This window comes from Phyllopteryx taeniolatus, chromosome 1 (genome assembly GCF_024500385.1).
Source record: "Phyllopteryx taeniolatus isolate TA_2022b chromosome 1, UOR_Ptae_1.2, whole genome shotgun sequence".
Classification (NCBI taxonomy): Eukaryota; Metazoa; Chordata; class Actinopteri; order Syngnathiformes; family Syngnathidae; genus Phyllopteryx; species Phyllopteryx taeniolatus.
The window spans coordinates 31,895,285-31,913,880 of NC_084502.1; the positions used below are offsets into that span (position 1 = coordinate 31,895,285).

The window sequence follows — 18,596 nt, forward strand, 5'->3', positions numbered from 1 at the left end:
AGGTGACGTCACTTTCCAGAATTTCCCCCTTCAGACCTCAACGACGAGACGAGAGACCAAGAGCAACGACGTACAGTATTTACAGTCTGGTCCACACCTCTTTCGGAGACTTTAAAAAAATTCAAACAACAAGCCGACTTTCAAGCCAATACTTTACAGGTGAGTGTGTTGGGTTTCACGTTTGATGTTGAGAAGCTCTACCTTCCACCACCTTGGCTTCCTTTGGCTAACGGTAAATGCTAGCTGCTATGTTTGTGCGTCACTATTTAGGGACAAAGAAAGACGTGCGATTTTTTGGAGGCAAACGTACTGCCCTTAACCCTTGCCACATTATAACATACCCGCGGCGTTTGCAGTTTAACGAATGTACTAAAATAAAGTCATTAAATGTTCGCTACACTTGATTTGCAGTTGAAAGATGTCGTAACTTATCATATGACTATTCTTCCCCATGACGTAACCCAAACCCTAATAAACCTTAAACGCCTTTATTGCCATTTGGTTGCTTTAAGGAAATTGCTGCCATGTATGCATACAGTATATCTTATGAACCTAAAGACTTCCTGTTTAGGTTTTGGATTGTCACAGCAACGCTGGCTCCTCGTTTACCGAGTCCTTGACATCCTGTGGAAGTAAATTAATGTGTAAAATAGTTTGCAAAATAGCGTCACTGACTCTGGCATGGTTTATTTTTTTCCGAATTACAGTCACAACTCTATTCTCCCCCACCTGTTTTTTCCCCAGCAAAGCTCTAAGAAGGCCTCAGTTTTGTAACGACCCACAGTATGTTTGGGGTTAGAGACGTTAAGCTTCTTTTAGCATTTTTCTTCTGGTGAAACGGTAATGCCAAACCTTCTTTATTGCTAAATATAATGTTGTTTCCCCCTGACCCAATCCGGTTTATTGCTGTAGAGGCCAAAAAGTTATCTAAAGGCATATTCCTAGATGGAGCAGATTGAGAGCTATCTTCCCCTTTCTTGCTGTTCCTACTAGGTGCCATTTCGGTTTTTTAAAGTACATATGTACACAATTTAAGAACAAAAATGGTGCAACGATCAATCAATTTTAGTTTTAGTTCCTGGATCAAATGCACACCGAGCTGTAAATGGCCTATACTCTGCAGGTTCTCCTGCATTAAACGCTTGCTCAAAAGCCGCATTCGTTCTGCGTTCTGACCCCTGACAAATTAGTGAGAAATGTACAGTTACTTACTTGTACACATGCTAAAATCCTTTGAGAATATTTAAAGAAGTTTTTGTGTATGTTTTATTTGTTTGTCATTGCCTGAAAAACAGTAATTGACACCTGTTTATTTCTCCGAATGCTGAACGATTTTGCAAATTATCACCTAGGATGTAAAAACAAAACAAAAAAAAACAACAGCAAAAAAAACGTGATCACCTCAAACATGTTTCAATGTGGTGGACACTAGGCAAAAGGACATAAAAGAACATATACTGTGTAACCCTTTGGATGCCAACGTTCTGATAGATGCAGTGTAGTTAATAAATCGCTGGGTGTGTTGTCCACTTAAATTTCCCTCCTCAAATAGACCATAGCATGACATAGCGCGAGGATGGGGTGTAACTCACCAGTGAATTCAACAAAGTAGAAACAAACACACACACACACACATTAAAGTAAGACACAACAAAATAAAAGTCTTTAATCTCAAACAGGGAAGTAATGTTGTGCCTCTAGATGGAAGTCGAAACTTAATGTGAGGCAGTTACACTTTCCATTCTTATTGTAGTACAGATGTTGGAATTCTCTGATGAGCAATCAGTGGACATCAGCTTGTCCAGCTCCACCATAACCAAGCCTTAGTGTAAATAAAGGTATCCCTAAAATGAAAGCCTAGTATTCTCAGCAAATGGACTGATAAACACCCGCCGCAGCTCGCAACTATTTGAGGAAAAAAGTACGTTTTGATCAATACCAGATGGCCTCTGAGTGGGGTGTCTATCTAGAGAGGCAGAGATGAAGGATACATGCATGGGGCTGTGAGAACAATGCTCTTAATGATACTTGTACAAGTAGTGGTAATACTAGCATATAAAGACATACAAAAATTCATGGACTACTGTTTAATACTACTATTAATAATCAGGATAAATGTGTATTTTTGTTGTATGCTTCATATCCATGTGTGTGTTTCAATGCATACTAAAAGATACGTGGTCATCCTGAAGCATTCAACTAATATTGCTTGGTAATACAAGGAGTGTATGTATTATATAATCATAAAAACAAGCAGCCAAAATGCATTTTCCCGTATGTTGCTGGCACACTCATTCTTTAATGGAGGTGGATTTAATGTTAGCAAATATAACATAGCTCCCGGAAAATAAACAGCGAGCTGTCGTCAAATGGGCCGCTGTGTCGGCCAACACAATGGTGTAGTGTTTAAGAGGACAAAAGTGAGTAGAGTCTGTGAGTGCTACATGTCAGACACTGTGGTGATTGTGGTCAAAATGATGCACTTATAGGAACTCAATGCACATATATTGGGTGTCAAAAGCCAGGAAGACGTAAGCAGGTAGCAAAGAAAATGATGACATAGTGGTGGGGATATTTATACTCAGTATGGATGGGTGGTTGATATGGGTTTATAATTATATTACAATGCGATAAGTATGCTGCTTGTACATGGGCACACAGCATACAGTAGGCTGGATTTGCACTATATGGTTAAAGTGACATAATTCATTTGAAATGAACATGAAAATAAAATCTCTCCATTTCTCCCACTCTTGTTTTGTTGTTCCCCGGAGGAGTGATTTTGTCACATCAAATTTTGTGATTGTGATGTTTTGATGGTGAGGAATTTGTGATGCTTGCTTTTTTTTGTCTGGGTTTTGTTAAAAAGAAAGGGGCAAACCCAAAGCCATGGCAAAGATCTAATCTGAACAGTCTATTCAGAGAGGCTGTTTTACCTTTTTATTTGTTGTGGATTTTAGTTTGGGAAATAGTGATAAACCATTCAGGAAATAGTGATAAACCATTCCGGCGGCATGGTGTATGACTGGTTAGCACATCTGCCTCACAGTTCTGAGGACCCGGGTTCAAATCCGGCCTCGCCTGTGTGGAGTTTGCATGTTCTCCCCCTGCCTATGTGGGTTTTCTCCAGGTACTCCGGTTTCCTCCCACATCCCCAAAACATGCATGGTCGGTTCATTGAAGACTAAATTGCCCGTAGGTGTGAATGATTGTTTGTCTATGTGTGCCCTTCGATTGGCTGCCGACGAGTTCAGGGTGAAACTTGCATCCCACCCACAGTCAGAAGGCATGGCTGCGTTCCTAGTGAGGATTAGCGGTACGGAAAATGGATGGATGGATAATCCATTCCAGGTGTCAAACCTTCAGAATAACAAAACTTTACAATACTCCAAAGTTACTGCTCTTTTTATGTCAGTGTTGTACTTAGTGTAATTATTCTGCTTTAAAGAGTTGCCATAGTGGGGGTCTGCATGGATGTAGGCCTTAGCCGATGTCGTTTTAATTGGGCTTTACACCGATCTGATCGGCTTGATCGGTATCGGCCGATAACATTTCATGCTGATCGGCTTTGTCATAATTCGCTGAGCCGTGGAATAAATGTCTTTTGCGGAGCCAATCAATGACGTAATTGATCGGCTCCGCAAAAGACATTTACTCCGCGTCGCCATCGTGTACAGTATATTTGCATCCAAGAGCTAGTTTATTTTTAGCGTTGTCGCGTGTCTTTTGACGTAGTACTGTGAATATATGACCACCAATAAAGTTATTTAAAAAAAAAAAAAACATGGCGGAGGTGTGGGACAGACATCTGAGACAGACAACACGCAATCCCTGTATTAGGCTACAAGACAAATTTGGTCTTTCATGATTGCACTATGTCAGACTACTGCAATAAAATCTTGTATTCCAATACCACCGCATCCAGTCTTTTACGATCACGCTGCACCGATCTACCTGTGGATCTCCCGTTCCATTCTTCCCTCACTCGTGAACAAGTCCCCAAGATACTTGAACTACTCCACTTGGGGCAGGATCTCATTCCCCGACCCGGAGAGGGCACTCCAACCTTATGCGACTGAGGACCACGGTCTCAGATTTGGAGGTGCTGATTTTCATCCCAGCCGCTTCGGCTGCGAATCGCTCCAGTGAGAGTTGGGGATCACGGCTTGATGAAGCTAACAGAAACACATCATCTGCAAAAAGCAGAGATGCAATTCTGAGGACCCCCTCTACGCCTCGGCTGTTCCTAGAAATTTTGTCCATAAAAGTTATGAACAGAATCGGTGACAAAGAGCAGCCTTGGCGTAGTCCAAACCTCACCGGAAAAAAGTCCGACTTACTGCCGTGCACAGTCAGAGTGAGCACAGAAGTCCAATAACAGAACACCACTCTGGTTCTGATCGGGGGAGCCGTTCCTCCCAATCACACCCTTCCAGGTCTCACTGTCATTGCCCAGTTGAGCAATGAGGTCCCCTAGCAGAACGATGGAGTCCTCAGCGGGAGCGCTCTCCAGTACCCCCTCTAAGTACTCCAAAAAGAGTGGGTACTCTGAACTGCTGTTTGGTGCATAGGCACAAACAACAATCAGGACCCGTCCCCCCCACCCGAAGGCGGAGGGAGGCTACCCTCTCGTCCACTGGGGTGAACCCCAACGTACAGGCGCCGAGCCGGGGGGCAATAAGTATACCCACACCTGCTCGGCGCCTCTCACCGTGGGCAACTCCAGAGTGGAAGAGACTCCAACCCCTCTCAAGAGGCCTGGTACCAGAGCACAAGCTGTGTGTGGGGGCGAGCACGACTGTATCTTGTCGGAACTTCTCGACCTCACACACCAGCTCGGGCTCCTTCCCTGCCAGAGAGGTTACGTTATATTCCACGTCCACGCTTCTGTAGCCGGGGACCGGATCGCCAAGGTTCCCGCCTTCGGCCAGCGCCCAGCTCACACTACACCCAACCCCTATGGCCTCTCCCACAGGTGGTGAGCCCATGGGAAGGGGGACCCACGTTACCCCTACTTGTTGCTACAATACGTGCCTGTTGTACTGCATTTAATGTCAGTCAGCTGACTGTCGGCTTTCATTTCCTCTTTCGTACACATGGGTGCTTTTTTTATGTTGCGTGTTTGCCTCGTCACCATTGTTCCTACATTCTTCTCAAGCTGACATTTTGACAGAATTCAAATACAATTGCTTCAATGTGTTGTTGTGTGCTTTCTCTACAACTTATTTTCAAACATGTGACACAAATTAAAATTTAGTTCTTCTCATGTTGGAGCCATTTTAGATAACATGACAGCTGACATTATTCACTATGACGTGTACAGTGGGGCAAAAAAGTATTTAGACCGCCACCAATTGTGCAAGTTCTCGCACTTAAAAAGATGGGAGAGGCCTGTAATTTTCATCATAGGTATACCTCACCTATGAGGGGAAAAAAATCAAGAAAATCACATTGTCTGATTTTTAAGGAATTTATTAGCAAATTATGGTGGAAAATAAGTATTTGGTCACCTACAAACAAGATTTCTGGCTCTCCCAGACCTGTAACTTCTTTAAGAGGCTCGTCTGTACTCCGCTCGTTACCTGTATTAATGGCACCTGTTTGAACTCATCAGTATAAAAGACACCTGTCCACAACCTCAGTCACACTACAAACTCCACTACGGCCAAGACCAAAGAGCTGTCAAAGGACACCAGAAACAAAATTGTAGACCTGCACCAGGCTGGGAAGACTGAATCTGCAGCTTGGTGTGAAGAAATCAACTGTGGGAGCAATTGTTAAAAAATGGAAGACATACAAGACCACTGATAATCTCCCTCGATCTGTGGCTCCTCGCAAGATCTCAACCTGTGGGATCAAAATGATCAAAAGAACGGTGAGCAAAAATCCCAGAACCACATGGGGGGGACCTAGGGAGAGAGCTGGGACCAAAGTAACAAAGGCTACCATCAGTAACACACTATACCGCCAGTTACTCAAAATCCTGCAGTGCGAGACGTGTGCCCCTGCTTAAGCCAGTACATGTCTAGGCCCGTCTGAAGTTTGCTAGAACGCATTTGGATGATCCAGTAGAGGATTGGGAGAATGTTATATGCTCAGATGAAACCAAAATAGAACTTTTTGGTAAAATCTCAACTTGTGTTTGGAGGAGAAAGAATGATGAGTTGCATCCAATGAACACCATACCTACTGTGAAGCATGGGGGTGGAAACATCATGCTTTGGGGCTGTTTTTCTGCAAAGGGACCAGAACGACTGATCCGTCCGTGTAAAGGAAATAATTAATTGGGCCATGTATCGTGAGATTTTGAGTGAAAACCTCCTCCATCAGCAAAGGCATTGACGATGAAACGTGGCTGGGTCTTTCAGCATAGCAATGATCCTAAACACACCGCCCGGGCAACGAAGGAGTGTCTTCGTAAGAAGCATTCAAGGTCCTGGGGCCACATGTACAAAGACTTGCGTGGATTCCCTATTGAAACATGGCGTACGCTCAAATCCAGAAAACGTCATACGCACAAAAATATCCAGATGTATGAATCTGTGCGTACGCATGAATCCAAGCACATTTCCTTCGTACATCCCAATCAACGTGGAAATGAGCGCACATGTTGGAGTAGCCGACTCATCCCCGCCCACGCCAAATTTAAATATGCAAATCATATTTAAATGAACCCTGTACCTGAGCTCCCAATCTCTGCATGATCAGGAAAAAAAGGAAAATGAGCAAGGTAATGAAGAGACAATTTTTCTGAATGTGAAGTTGCTCAATGAAGTGGAGGTGCGCAAGAATATCTTCTTTGGCACGCTGTCCTCCGGCGTTAACAACACACCAAAGAGGAGCGAATGGGAAAGCGTGTGTGCGGCTATCAATGCTGTGGGGTCGGAACAGCGCACACTCGCTGAACTAAAAAAGAAGTGGTCAGACATTAAGGTGGATGTGAAGCGGAGGACATCTGCCCACCGCCAAAGTGTGGCCAAAACAGGTGGAAGAACCGGCGCGGAGGCGCGGAGGGCCTCAGCCCGTTTGAGGAGAGAGTCGCTGCAATCATGGGTGACACTACTCTCACATGTGGCTGACTGATTAGCCCAAGGTATTTTTATAACTCACAACAAAAGTGTTCATACAGTAACATACACTCAGCCCTATGAGAGAGAGGTTCATGTGTCAATGTTGTATCGATGGTATTTGTAATAAATCTTTTGAATTCAAATAGAAGCATGTCAGCATATTAAAGAGGGTATCAAAAACTTTGACTACTGTTTGATGACACGATTTATTATTTGAATACACAGGAAAGGTCACGCAGTCGCAGCCACGCGCTACATGTTCAGGGGATTCGTCAACATTCCCCGGTGTCTGTATAGTGTCACAGGCGCGGGGGATTCGTCCACCTTGCCGTCTCCTCCGGCATCCCCAGCGTCTCCGACGCTCCAACAACAGGCTGCCGCTGCCCGCCCGACAAGCCGTGTCCTCACCCGTGCACACTGATAGTCCTTTGAATTTACTTTAATGTGAACATGTACATCAGTTGCACATGATTAAGATGTGTTAAAATTACATAATTTACCCCTTTTCTCCTCAATGTCATTTTAACACATTTGAATCACGTGCAACCGATGTACATGTTCACATTAAGTAAATTCAAAGGACCCTTTTTGTTTTTGTTAATTTTATTTCCCCATTGCATGTGCTGGAATCACAAGAAATGATTGTGAGGGCAACAGGCGGCATAAATGATCGCCTTGATCAATTAATAGGTGTCCTCAGAAATATCAGTAATTCATTAAATACACTAGTTAACAAATTCTCAGTCCTTGCCTCTTTTACATTTGTTGAAATCAAATGTTGCCGGGTATTAATTGTTCATGTGTCTCTGATGTGCAGATTTATTATAACAGTTTCCCAGCATCACCCCTAAGTGTCGCCAAAGCACCAAATGGTGTAGAAACGTGCGTACGCCAGGCATAAAGTTGCCGTGAGGCACCGCACATTTCCACGGTCGTTTCAGTCCTGATACCTCTGAACTTTGCCGTGGAAAAAGAATATACTCGACGTTTTTGTGCGTACGAACCTTTTGTACATGAGGCCCCTGGAGTAGCCTAGCCAGTCTCCAGATCTCAATCTCATAGAAAATCTTTGGAGGAAGTTGAAAGTCTGTGTTGCCCAGCGACAGCCCCAAAACATCACTGCTCTAGAAGAGATCTGCATGGAGGAATGGGCCAAAATACTAGCAACAGTGTGTGAAAACCTTGTGAAGATTGACAGAAAGCGTTTGACCTCTGTCATTGCCAACAAAGGGTATATAACAAAGTATTGAGATGAACTTTTGTTTTTAACAAAATACTAATTTCCCACCATAATTTGCTAATAAATTGTTTAAAAATCAGATGGTGATTTTCTGTATTTTTTTTGTTTTCTCATTTTATCTCTCATAGGTGAGGTATACCTATGATGAAAATTACAGGCCTCCCATCTTTTTAAGTGGGAGAACTTGCTCAATTGGTGGCTGGCAAAATACTTTTTTGCCCCACTTTATGTACAGCACATTGATGTTCATACACTGACACTTTCCCAATGCTAAATTGCATCATCCTTCCATACATCCATTTTCTTCCGCTTATTCGAGGTCGGGTTACGGGGGCAGTCGCTTTAGCAGTGATGCCCAGATTTCCCTCTCCCCAGCCCCTTCATCCAGGTCTTCCGGGGGGATCCCGGGGTGTTCCGAGGCCAGCTGTGAGACATTATTCTCTCCAGCGTGTCTTGTGTCGTCCCCGAGGTATTCTCCCGGTGGGACGTTCCCCTAACACCTCACCAGGGAGTCGTCGGGCAGAATAATCAAAATCATCTTTATTTGCCAAGTATGTCCAAAAAACACACAAGGAATTTGTCTCCGGTAGTTGGAGCCGCTCTAGTACGACAACAGACAGTCAATTGACAGAGAACACTTTTGAGACATAAATACATTGACGAAAACAGTCACTGAGCAATAAAGGGTTGCTAGTTATCTGGTAATGCCGGTACAAATTATTATTTTTTTTGACAATTGTGCAAAAAGATGCAGAGTCCTCTAGCACTGAGAGCAGTTCGAATGACTAATCTCGCAATAGTCTGGTTAAATGACCATTATGCAAAGGGTGGCGAGATCCTAATCAGATGCCCCAGCCACCTCATCTGGCTCCTCTCAATGTTGAGGAGCAGCAGCTCTACTGTAAGCCCCTCCTGGGTGACCGAGCTTCTCACCCTATCTCTAAGGGAGAGCCCGGACATCCTGCGGAGGAAACTCATTTCGGCCGCTTGTATCCGGGATCTTGTTCTTTCGGTCAAGACCCACAGCTCGTGACCATAGGTGAGGGTAGGAATTGCATCATCTGAGATAATTTGAGATACTGTATGTGATTTCTGTATCTTGGACTAATGTCATATTTATAGCTGCAGATCATCAATCCATCAGTTTATGTAAAGCTGAACTTTGAGTTAGGTAATATAACTAACTATAAAGTAATAACATTTGATGATAGTTTTTCCATACTGGTGATTAAACATTGATCTTGTCTTTTCTTTACACGTTAAACAAATGTGTAACATAATTAAAAGAGGCCAATTAACATTTTAAAAATACTAGAATTCAGTTGATCGCTTAATTTATTTACCTGATTTTGAATTTAATCTGTGTTCTTCAACCAGTCCAGCAATTGTCATAAACTATTTGCTCAAAACATTACGTTCATTTTCCAATGTCGCCTTTTGCTTGAAGTCAGCTGGGATAGGCTCCAGCTCTGTGCAAATCTAAACAGGATAAGTGTTACCTCCATTTGGTTTATTAAGGCAACAAATGGTTGTTATTATTCTTTTAACTTTGTTAACAGAATAAACATTATTGAGTACCAGGGCCAGCCAATTGTTAAAAACATGTTTTAATTGGTTGCCTAAGTATGGTTTGTATTAGGACAGTCTTACCTCTCCTTAAGTGCACAAATCAGACAGCAACAGTCTTTATTTGATTTTTTTATTTTTTTTTTGTGTACCGTGACAGAAAACAATGCAATGTCACAGTATTGTTACTTTATTCCTACTCTTGTCTTTGTCACATCAAAGAGTCATTAAACTGTTACATCTGGTTTGTTCTCGTTTCTTTGTTGTACCATAGCATGTGTCACCTGTACTGTTTTTTCCCCACACAGGATGTCTCTGTATCCATCCCTGGAGGACCTAAAGGTTGACAAGGTGATGACGGTAAGATGCGCAGCCTCATGTTATCTTGTTTTGTGTGTGTGTGACCTGAGTAAAAATTGACTAAAAGGGTTATGCTGAATATTTGTTACTCTAAAACGTGACTGAACGATGATTCCAGTAGATGGGTCAATGTCATGCTCTGTGCTTGCAAAGCAATCCTAATGTGAATCTTCTGATGCAGACATCAGGTTGAAGCCAATAATGTGCACTCAAGCCTCTTTAATAATGTACAACTTGTTTTTTTGTTTTTAAGAGGTCCTCACAGTTTTCCTGCTTTCCGACTCTCTCTGCACATTGCACTGAATCTAATTGACCCATAATTGTATTGTATATATAGCCTTACTGTCTGAAGCCAATCATGTGATGATTTAGACTTTTAATATAATGCGACCTCCATGAACTCCTTAGCTACACCATTTGGATAGAGTAGAATACCTCCTCTATTGACACTGTGGAGCTTAACACCGAGTGAAAACCTGTTTTGTTCATAGTGCGTTGCATGGTTAATATAGCAATCCAACACACTTCTACAAACTCCATCGTCCTCTGTTCACATTGTTTTCTAAAGGGCAAAGACATCAGCTGATCACCCTGACTGTTTAAAAAAAAAAAAAAAAAAAGTCCTGACAACCTTGGATAATTAGGTACTTGATTTGCCATTCACAAACTCGTACACAAATTTTTTTTCTTCTGTAGAACACAACTAAAACTATTGGATAAAAACACACCTATTTCCCAAAACTTTGACAAAAATTATAACATTTTCCTTTCATGGCAAAATTAATATTTTGTCTTTGTATGTGCTTAGCTCGAGGACATTTCTTTTAAAGGGTAATGTTGTTAGGTGAGTGTGAAATTATAAAGTGATAAAAGTGTTTGGGGTATATTTGTGGTTAACTATATAGGCATTTTAAACATTTTTAGGGTGGCGTCGACAGATTTTTGCTCTTCGTGGCAGTATTGATCCCGAACCCTCACAAATACTTCTGTTTTGAGCAAATAATTTACAAAAGTCTAATTCAGTAATTTCATTGAGTGACTGGTACAAACAGGAAATAGGATTAATCTGAGCTCTTTTTTTTTTAGTTTTGTGGCAAAGAATGAGAACTTCACATATGCTTTATTTTTTTTTTATTTTTAATGAAATTTGAAATACTTTTTTCATGTTGTCATTATTGGGTGTTTGTAGTATTTTGAAGGAAACCGTGAAGTTATTTCATTTTTGGAATAAGGCTGGTACATAACAAAATGTGTAAAAAGTGAAGTGCTGATAATACTTTCTGGATGCACTCACTGCATATGTATCATCTCAAGACATGGGACATTAAAAATTGGGGAAATAACATATATTTCATAGATTTATTCAATAAATAAGACATGACTGTGATCTATTTGGACATTTGAACGATCTTACATAATTAAGTCAAAAACAAATATTTGAAATAGATAAACATTGCGTCTCTGTGAAGCACCCGTAAAATGTCTATATTTTCCTTGTCCACGGTAACTTGAATAACAGTCTAAAATTTGAGTCAATTAGATATAATAATATAGGTTAAAATAGATATAACAAGCCAAAAGAATTTGTTCATGGATTTATTAAGAATAGTTGATTATGTCCCATAATGAAGTCCATTTTTCAGTAAGACATTGACAGAATCATATTGCATCCATGTGAAGCACCCGCAAAATATCTGCTGTAAAGTTTTTACTGATTTTCTCTTCACTGGATCATTGAATACCATTTAAAGTTCGTTCAAAGAGACATGGCGATGATGATGCATGTTATATAAATATATGTAGTCATGAAGTCATTAGTGTTTATATTGATTATTACATTTCAAAATAATATAAATAAATAAAACAAATAGAAAGTACAATGAAACCTAAACTGGCATTCAGTATAATGATGAGAAAAGAGATGAGTTATTTTTTTTGTTGTTGTTTTTTTAAACCATCCTTATCAAAACTAAACATGGGGTATCAAAATTATTGCTTGATATGAAGCATAAAATCAATGAATCATCTATAAAATCTCTAGTAATTGTAGGTGACGCCCCTTCTCTGTATTCAATCTTAAGTACAAAACAGAGCTGTACGTGTTTGGAACATTAATATAAATAATTCAATGAATTTAATTTCAATATGATACCTATTATCACGATAGACACGCCATAATTGTTCCTGTATACAATGTTACATTGTACAAAACAATAATAAGTTTACGGTTGTTTAATCTCACTGGAAAGTACATCAACATTTGTGCGAAATGGCCCGGGTATGCACACGACAGTTTTTTTTTGCTAAACCGGAAGTCAACAAAATGAGGAATTGTGGGATATATTGGCGCTGACCAGTGATGTCAACCACACGGTTAACTTTGACGGTGCCATTAACTAACGACGTGACTAACTGTTGGATTTATCTTACCCAACATTATAAAAAATGGACACAAAAGGAATGAAGACGCTGGTTTCTTTTTTCATGAGGAAGGCGTATGGGAGATTGTTCAGATTACAGCCTCTCAATACGCTCTAAACAATCTCTCCCGTCGCTCCTGTATTTATTTGAAATAGGGAGGTTTCTAAGTTTACAAGACATAACGTACTAAGCTACAAGACACAACACACTAAGGGTAGGGTTTCAAGGTGAAAACATGGGACCAACACCTGCCACGTCCCGGCCACGTCCTTCTCTCTGATGATTCCTGCTGAGTCATCTTCTTGAAGGCGAGACATCTCCCTTTCTCAAAATCGTCCATAATACTAATGCAAGCAAATAAATGATAATTTCTACAATATATTTAACACTAACCATGTTTTAAGTATGCATATTTAACAGTCGGTTAGCTAACGGTGGGTTAAGAATTTAACCGGTGGTTAGGGTTAAGCAGTGGTTAAAATAACCGAGTTTTGAACAACCGGGCCGAGTACGCAAAAAGCTGACGGTCAGCAAATGACTGCTGTCTGCCGACAAGTTAAAGAAATGCCTTTAAGGGTGGACGGAGGGATCCCGTGTGGGCGTGCGTTAGCATGTGTAGACATACGATAGCATTAGCACACGTTAGCATTAGCAGGCATTAACACGCATTAGCAGACCAATCCGTAAATTGAAAATTTTTGTATCTATGGTTATAAAATTGGATATCTAGATATACAGTGGGTACGGAAAGTATTTAGACCCCCTTAAAATTTTCACTCTTTGTTATACTGTAGCCATTTGCTAAAATCATTCAAGTTCTTTTTTTTTTTTTTTTTTTTTTTTTTTTTCTTTCCCCCCTCAATGTAAACACAGCACCCATATTGACAGAAAAAAAACAGAATTGTTCAATTGTTGTTGTTGTTTTTGCAGATTTATTAAAAAAGAAAAACTGAAATATCACACAGCCCTAAGCATTCAGACACTTTGCTCACTATTGAGTAGAAGCAACTTTTTGAGCTAATACAGTCATGAGTATTTTGGGGAATGATGCAACAGGTTTTTCACACCTGGATTTGAGGATTCTCTGCCATTCCTCCTTGCAGATCCTCTCCAGGTCTGTCAGGTTGAATGATGAACGTTGGTGGACAGCCATTTTCAGGTCTCTCCAGAGATGCTCAATTGGGTTTAAGTCAGGGCTCTGGTTGGGCCATTCAAGAACAGTCACGGAGTTGTTCTGAAGCGACTCCTTCGTTACTGTGTGCTTAGTGTCATTGTCTTGTTGGAAGGAGAACCTTCGGCCCAGTCTGAGGTCCTGAGCCCTCTGGAGAAGGTTTTCGTCCAGGATATCCCTGTACTTGGCCGTATTCATCTTTCCTTCGATTGCAACCAGTCGTCCTGTCCCTGCAGCTGAAATACACCCCCACAGCATGATGCTGCCACCACCATGCTTCACTGTTGGGGCTGTATTGGACAGGTGATGAGCAGTGCCTGGCGTTCGCCAGACATACCACTGAGAATTAAGGGCAAAAAGTTCTATCTTGGTCTCATCAGACCAGATAATCTTATTTCTCACCATCTTGGAGTCCTTCAAGTGTTTTTTTTTTTTTTAGCAAACTCCATTCAAGAACTTTCTCCCATCTCCCGACTGCATCTCTGTAGCTCAGCCACAGTGATCTTTGGGTTATTCTTTACTTTTCTCACCAAGGTTCTTCTCCCGCGATTGCTCAGTTTGGCCGGGAGGCCAGCTCTAGGAAGGGTTCTGATCGTCTCAAACGCCTTCCATTGAAGGATTATGGAGGCCACTGTGCTCTTAGGAACCTTAAGTGCAGCAGAAATCTTTTTGTAACCTTGGCCAGATCTGTGCCTTGTCTGAGCTCTTCAGGCAGTTCCTTTGACCTCATGATTCTCATTTGCTCTGACATGCACTGTGACCTGTAAGGTCTTATATAGACAGGTGGGTGGCTTTCCTAATCAAGTCCAATTTGTATAATAGAACAGCTGGACTCCAATGAAGGTGTAGAACCATCTCAAGGATGACAAGAATAAATGGACAGCACCCGAGTTAAATATATTAGTGTCACAGCAAAGGGTCTGAATACTTATGGCTGTGTGATATTTCAGTTTTTCTTTTTTAATAAATCTGCAAAAAATTCAACAATTCCGTTTTTTTCTGTCAATATGGTGTGCTGTGTGTACATTAATGAGGAAAAAAAAGTGAACTTAAATTATTTTAGCAAATGGCTGCAATACAACAAAAAGTGAAAAATTTAAGGGGGTCTGAATACTTTCCATACCCACTGTATCTATCTATATATGTATGATATACACATCCATCCATTCCATCCAGTTTCCATACCGCTTATCCTCACTAGGGTCACGGGCATGCTGGAGCCTATCCCAGCTCACTGCGCAAGAAACGAGTACACCTTGAACTGATCTCCAGCCAAACACAGGGCACATACAAACAAGCAACTCGTCACACACTCATTCATACCTCCAGGCAAGTTAGTCTGCAATTAACCTACTATGCATGTTTTGGGAATGTGGGAGGAAACCGTAGTACCCGTAGAAAACCCACGCAGGCACGGGAAGAACATGCAAACTCTACACAGCCGAGGCCGGATTAGAACCCAGGATCTCAGAACTGGGAGGCAGATGTGCTAACTAGTCGGCCACTGTGGCGCCACACACACACACACACACATTTGTTATATTATTTATATGATAATGCAGGCATAGATCTAATTGTTTTTTTAGAAAATGATTTAAGATTGGGGTAATTACTTTATTACATTATTTTTTCAGATTATTCTAATATTCTAATCGTATTTGAAATTTTAGTTTTGTCAATTTTTATTCCACCGCTTTTACTGATGTGTTTTATTTTTGCCATGGTATTGTTGCAGTACTGGTATCGAGGTATTTTATGCAGGTATTGTATCAAAGTCAGAATTTTGGTATCGTGACACCACCCACTACATTGGACAGCAACAGTATCAACTCAAAGGTCAGATGGATTCCTTCACTTGAATGCTCACTCTGATTGCCGCGCAGGCCCAGGCCCAGTTCGCCCAGACCACCACAACCACAACCACCACCACCACCACCACCAACCCTGCCATGCCAGGCATCACTGAGGGAGGTGACCAGCCACAGCCTGCCATTGCTGGGATGCCTTCTTCCTGTAAGTTTTACGTGCAATATATCATGTGTTAAGTTTTAATTTAAGTACAGTGGAACCTCCAAATTGAAACTGTCTTAACTCATAGAATTAAGAATGAAGCAAAATGTTCCCTGCATACAACTTTAAAGTTGTAATGTTAACTTTATGCATTGCCTCCATATGGGGCACAGTCTTCTTTTATTTCATAATTTTATTAACCATGGTTGCTATTTTTAATGGGGTCAGTTTAAAAAAATCGAATAACCCGGATAAGTTGACAAAAATAAAATAAAGTAAGTCGACACAAAATTTCTGCCTCGAAGCTCAGTGAAACCATGTTTGCGCCACTGTCCATGTTTTCCACCTGGACGTTTTCTGCAGATGCACGAACTCGGTTGGTGCTACTGTGGTCATGTCGACCAGTGCAGAAAACCCAAAACGTCAGAGCATGTCTAAGCTTTGGGGTCACGTTAAACTAAAAATGGATGAAAATAAAGTGGTATGTAACTAATGCAAAGCTAAGCTGGTGTACCAACAGCAGCAACTCTAAAATGATACTACACAATTAGAAAACATTCACAGTCAAACTCAAAATTGGCAAGCAGCTCTGCCGCCCAAACAAAAAGGTAATGAATGTACTGACGTGTTTGTTAACTTTACTAATGTAATATACCATACTATCATGAGTTAGAATGCAGTGTAACCTTGCCATAGCTAGTTGGAACGTACTGTATGATGTTGGTAGACTACACTCTGCAGTGTATTCACTGTGCAGTGATGCTGTGTGTCCATGCCTGTTCCACGGTGTTCACAAAGTGCAGCTCATGGTACTTTTTAAGGAAACTAGTACTGAAAAAGATGCTGTCCTGACACAGTACGTCTCATCGCTACTTTACTGGAGCAAGCCTTTATCCACTAAATCATCCTGCCCATTTAAACTCTGTCTATGTGTATGTTGAAGCTTCTCCATCTAGCTTAGCTTAGCATAGCTTGCTACCTGCAAACGAAGATAATTGTCTATTGTCAACACACCCCTAAGCAGAGATCGAGTGGGAGTGTAAAGTAATGGTATTATTGTGGGGAAATTTGTACGAAAATTAAATAGCAGGCGAGCGCGACGGACCCGGCCGGGGCTAGATCTTTTTTTGTAAATCCTCCTCCAGGTAAGTTCAGCATGCCGTCGGCGCACTCGTGCATCCCACTGGTTTCTGGCTCAGATGAAAATGTATATGAAAATGTTTACTTTGAAGTGACTATAGTGTTAAAGTTACATCAACTTTTGCAAATTTAAATGTTACTCGCATGATGTGCGACGATGTGCTGGTGCCTGGACTGTCGGCCCTTTCACTGATCAGAAAACATTCGTCAACAGTGGGTGGCATTATTCGAGTATTCGATGGAATAATCAATAGAATCGATTCTTAAAACATTTGATAGTGACAGCTCTAAATTTGACATTTGTTACTTAAATGAATGCACAAATAATAAAATATTTAATTCATTAAGCAACAAATGAGTAATGATGTTTTTTTTTCAAGTTTTAAGTAAGTTCAGTGTGTCAGCCTCCTCTTTCTCTTTTTCCACCCCTTCTCTTGAGTGCTGTGGGCATTGGGTCTTTTGTTTTTAATGTCTGTTAGCTGTGAGTCACCATGGAGACAGGCCCTGGCTGTTGCTTTGTGCTAGGATCGGGCATCATTGAGAAAGAGGGAAGGGAGGCAGCGGTTGTTTCAGAAGAAGGGATGGATGAAGAGGCTTGCTGGGGGTGTAGGAGGGAGTTTAAGGACATTCAGGAGGGGCTGTTTTTCCTGGTGTGGAAGAGGAACTTGAAGACAAAGAGAGAGGAGCAAACTCAGATTGACATTAGCCATGTTCAGACAGTTTATATCTTAGCGTATAGTCACTGTATTCTCATCAAACAACATGACTAGTTGTGTAAGAACGGAGAATAATTTTTTTTTTAAGAGAATGAACGGAAAACAAGCAAGCCTGCTTTGAAACAAGAGCAAAGTGATCACAAGCACACACGGAGAGATTTATTTTAGGCCAGTGTGGGAGTTCAGGCTGAATCATCGGCATTTCTTCATCAGTTGCATTTTCAGGATTGGCCAGTTGTTGTTCATGTGCTTAAAGTGACAAAAACGTGTTGTCCTGAATCTAACTCGTACCACCACTGCCACTTACTGACCGAATTAAATAACATGCCAAGAAAGATTTGGTTCAAGAAAACCCGTGCTGTGGAGGTCCAGTAGAGGGCGATTTGTCGCACAGTTTGACAAAGTTGAGACTGGTTGCAGAGGGCACGGGTGCCCAATAGTTCGAAGGTGAGTGACCGGTCGCGTGCTGCTTTTTAATTTTTTTCTTGTTTTTCTTTTGTGGACAGTACACAGGGCACACCATTGTTATGGGCATTGTCTGACGTCAATGTGACGGAGCTCAGTGTGTGTGGCATTTGTCTGAGTGTGGCACAACTCCGTATACGTGGGGCGGAGATGCGCTACTCAGGACGAGATCACGCAAGGTGCGCGCGTGTTTGTGTATTGGCGCAAGTATAGCAGCGGCGACTGGGAATAAGTTAGCGAGCCAAAGAGTATCCTCTGCAAGGAACTAATGTGCAGTACAGTGTTGCAAATATTACATTATTAAATATTTACAACAAAGAGATTACATAAATTGCACAAGTTCAGCGATGGTGCCACCCCTCCACACTATTAATTTCTATTGAGAATCATGAGCGTGCACAAAAAAAAGACATGGCCTCTCTCTCTCTCTCTCTCTC

The 18,596-nt window shown here is 41.4% G+C and overlaps 1 protein-coding gene across 1 annotated transcript in view; it reads left to right on the plus strand.

The window, feature by feature from the left end:
• The window catches only part of sdcbp2 (syndecan binding protein (syntenin) 2), a 29,385-nt gene continuing 10,789 nt past the window's right edge, over positions 1-18,596 (plus strand). The window contains exons 1-3 of the mRNA XM_061789362.1: positions 1-159; positions 10,185-10,236; positions 15,712-15,841. Of these exons, the coding sequence (XP_061645346.1) occupies positions 10,186-10,236; positions 15,712-15,841 (181 nt within the window). The 5' untranslated portion in view covers positions 1-159; position 10,185. The remainder of the gene's footprint in view (positions 160-10,184; positions 10,237-15,711; positions 15,842-18,596) is intronic.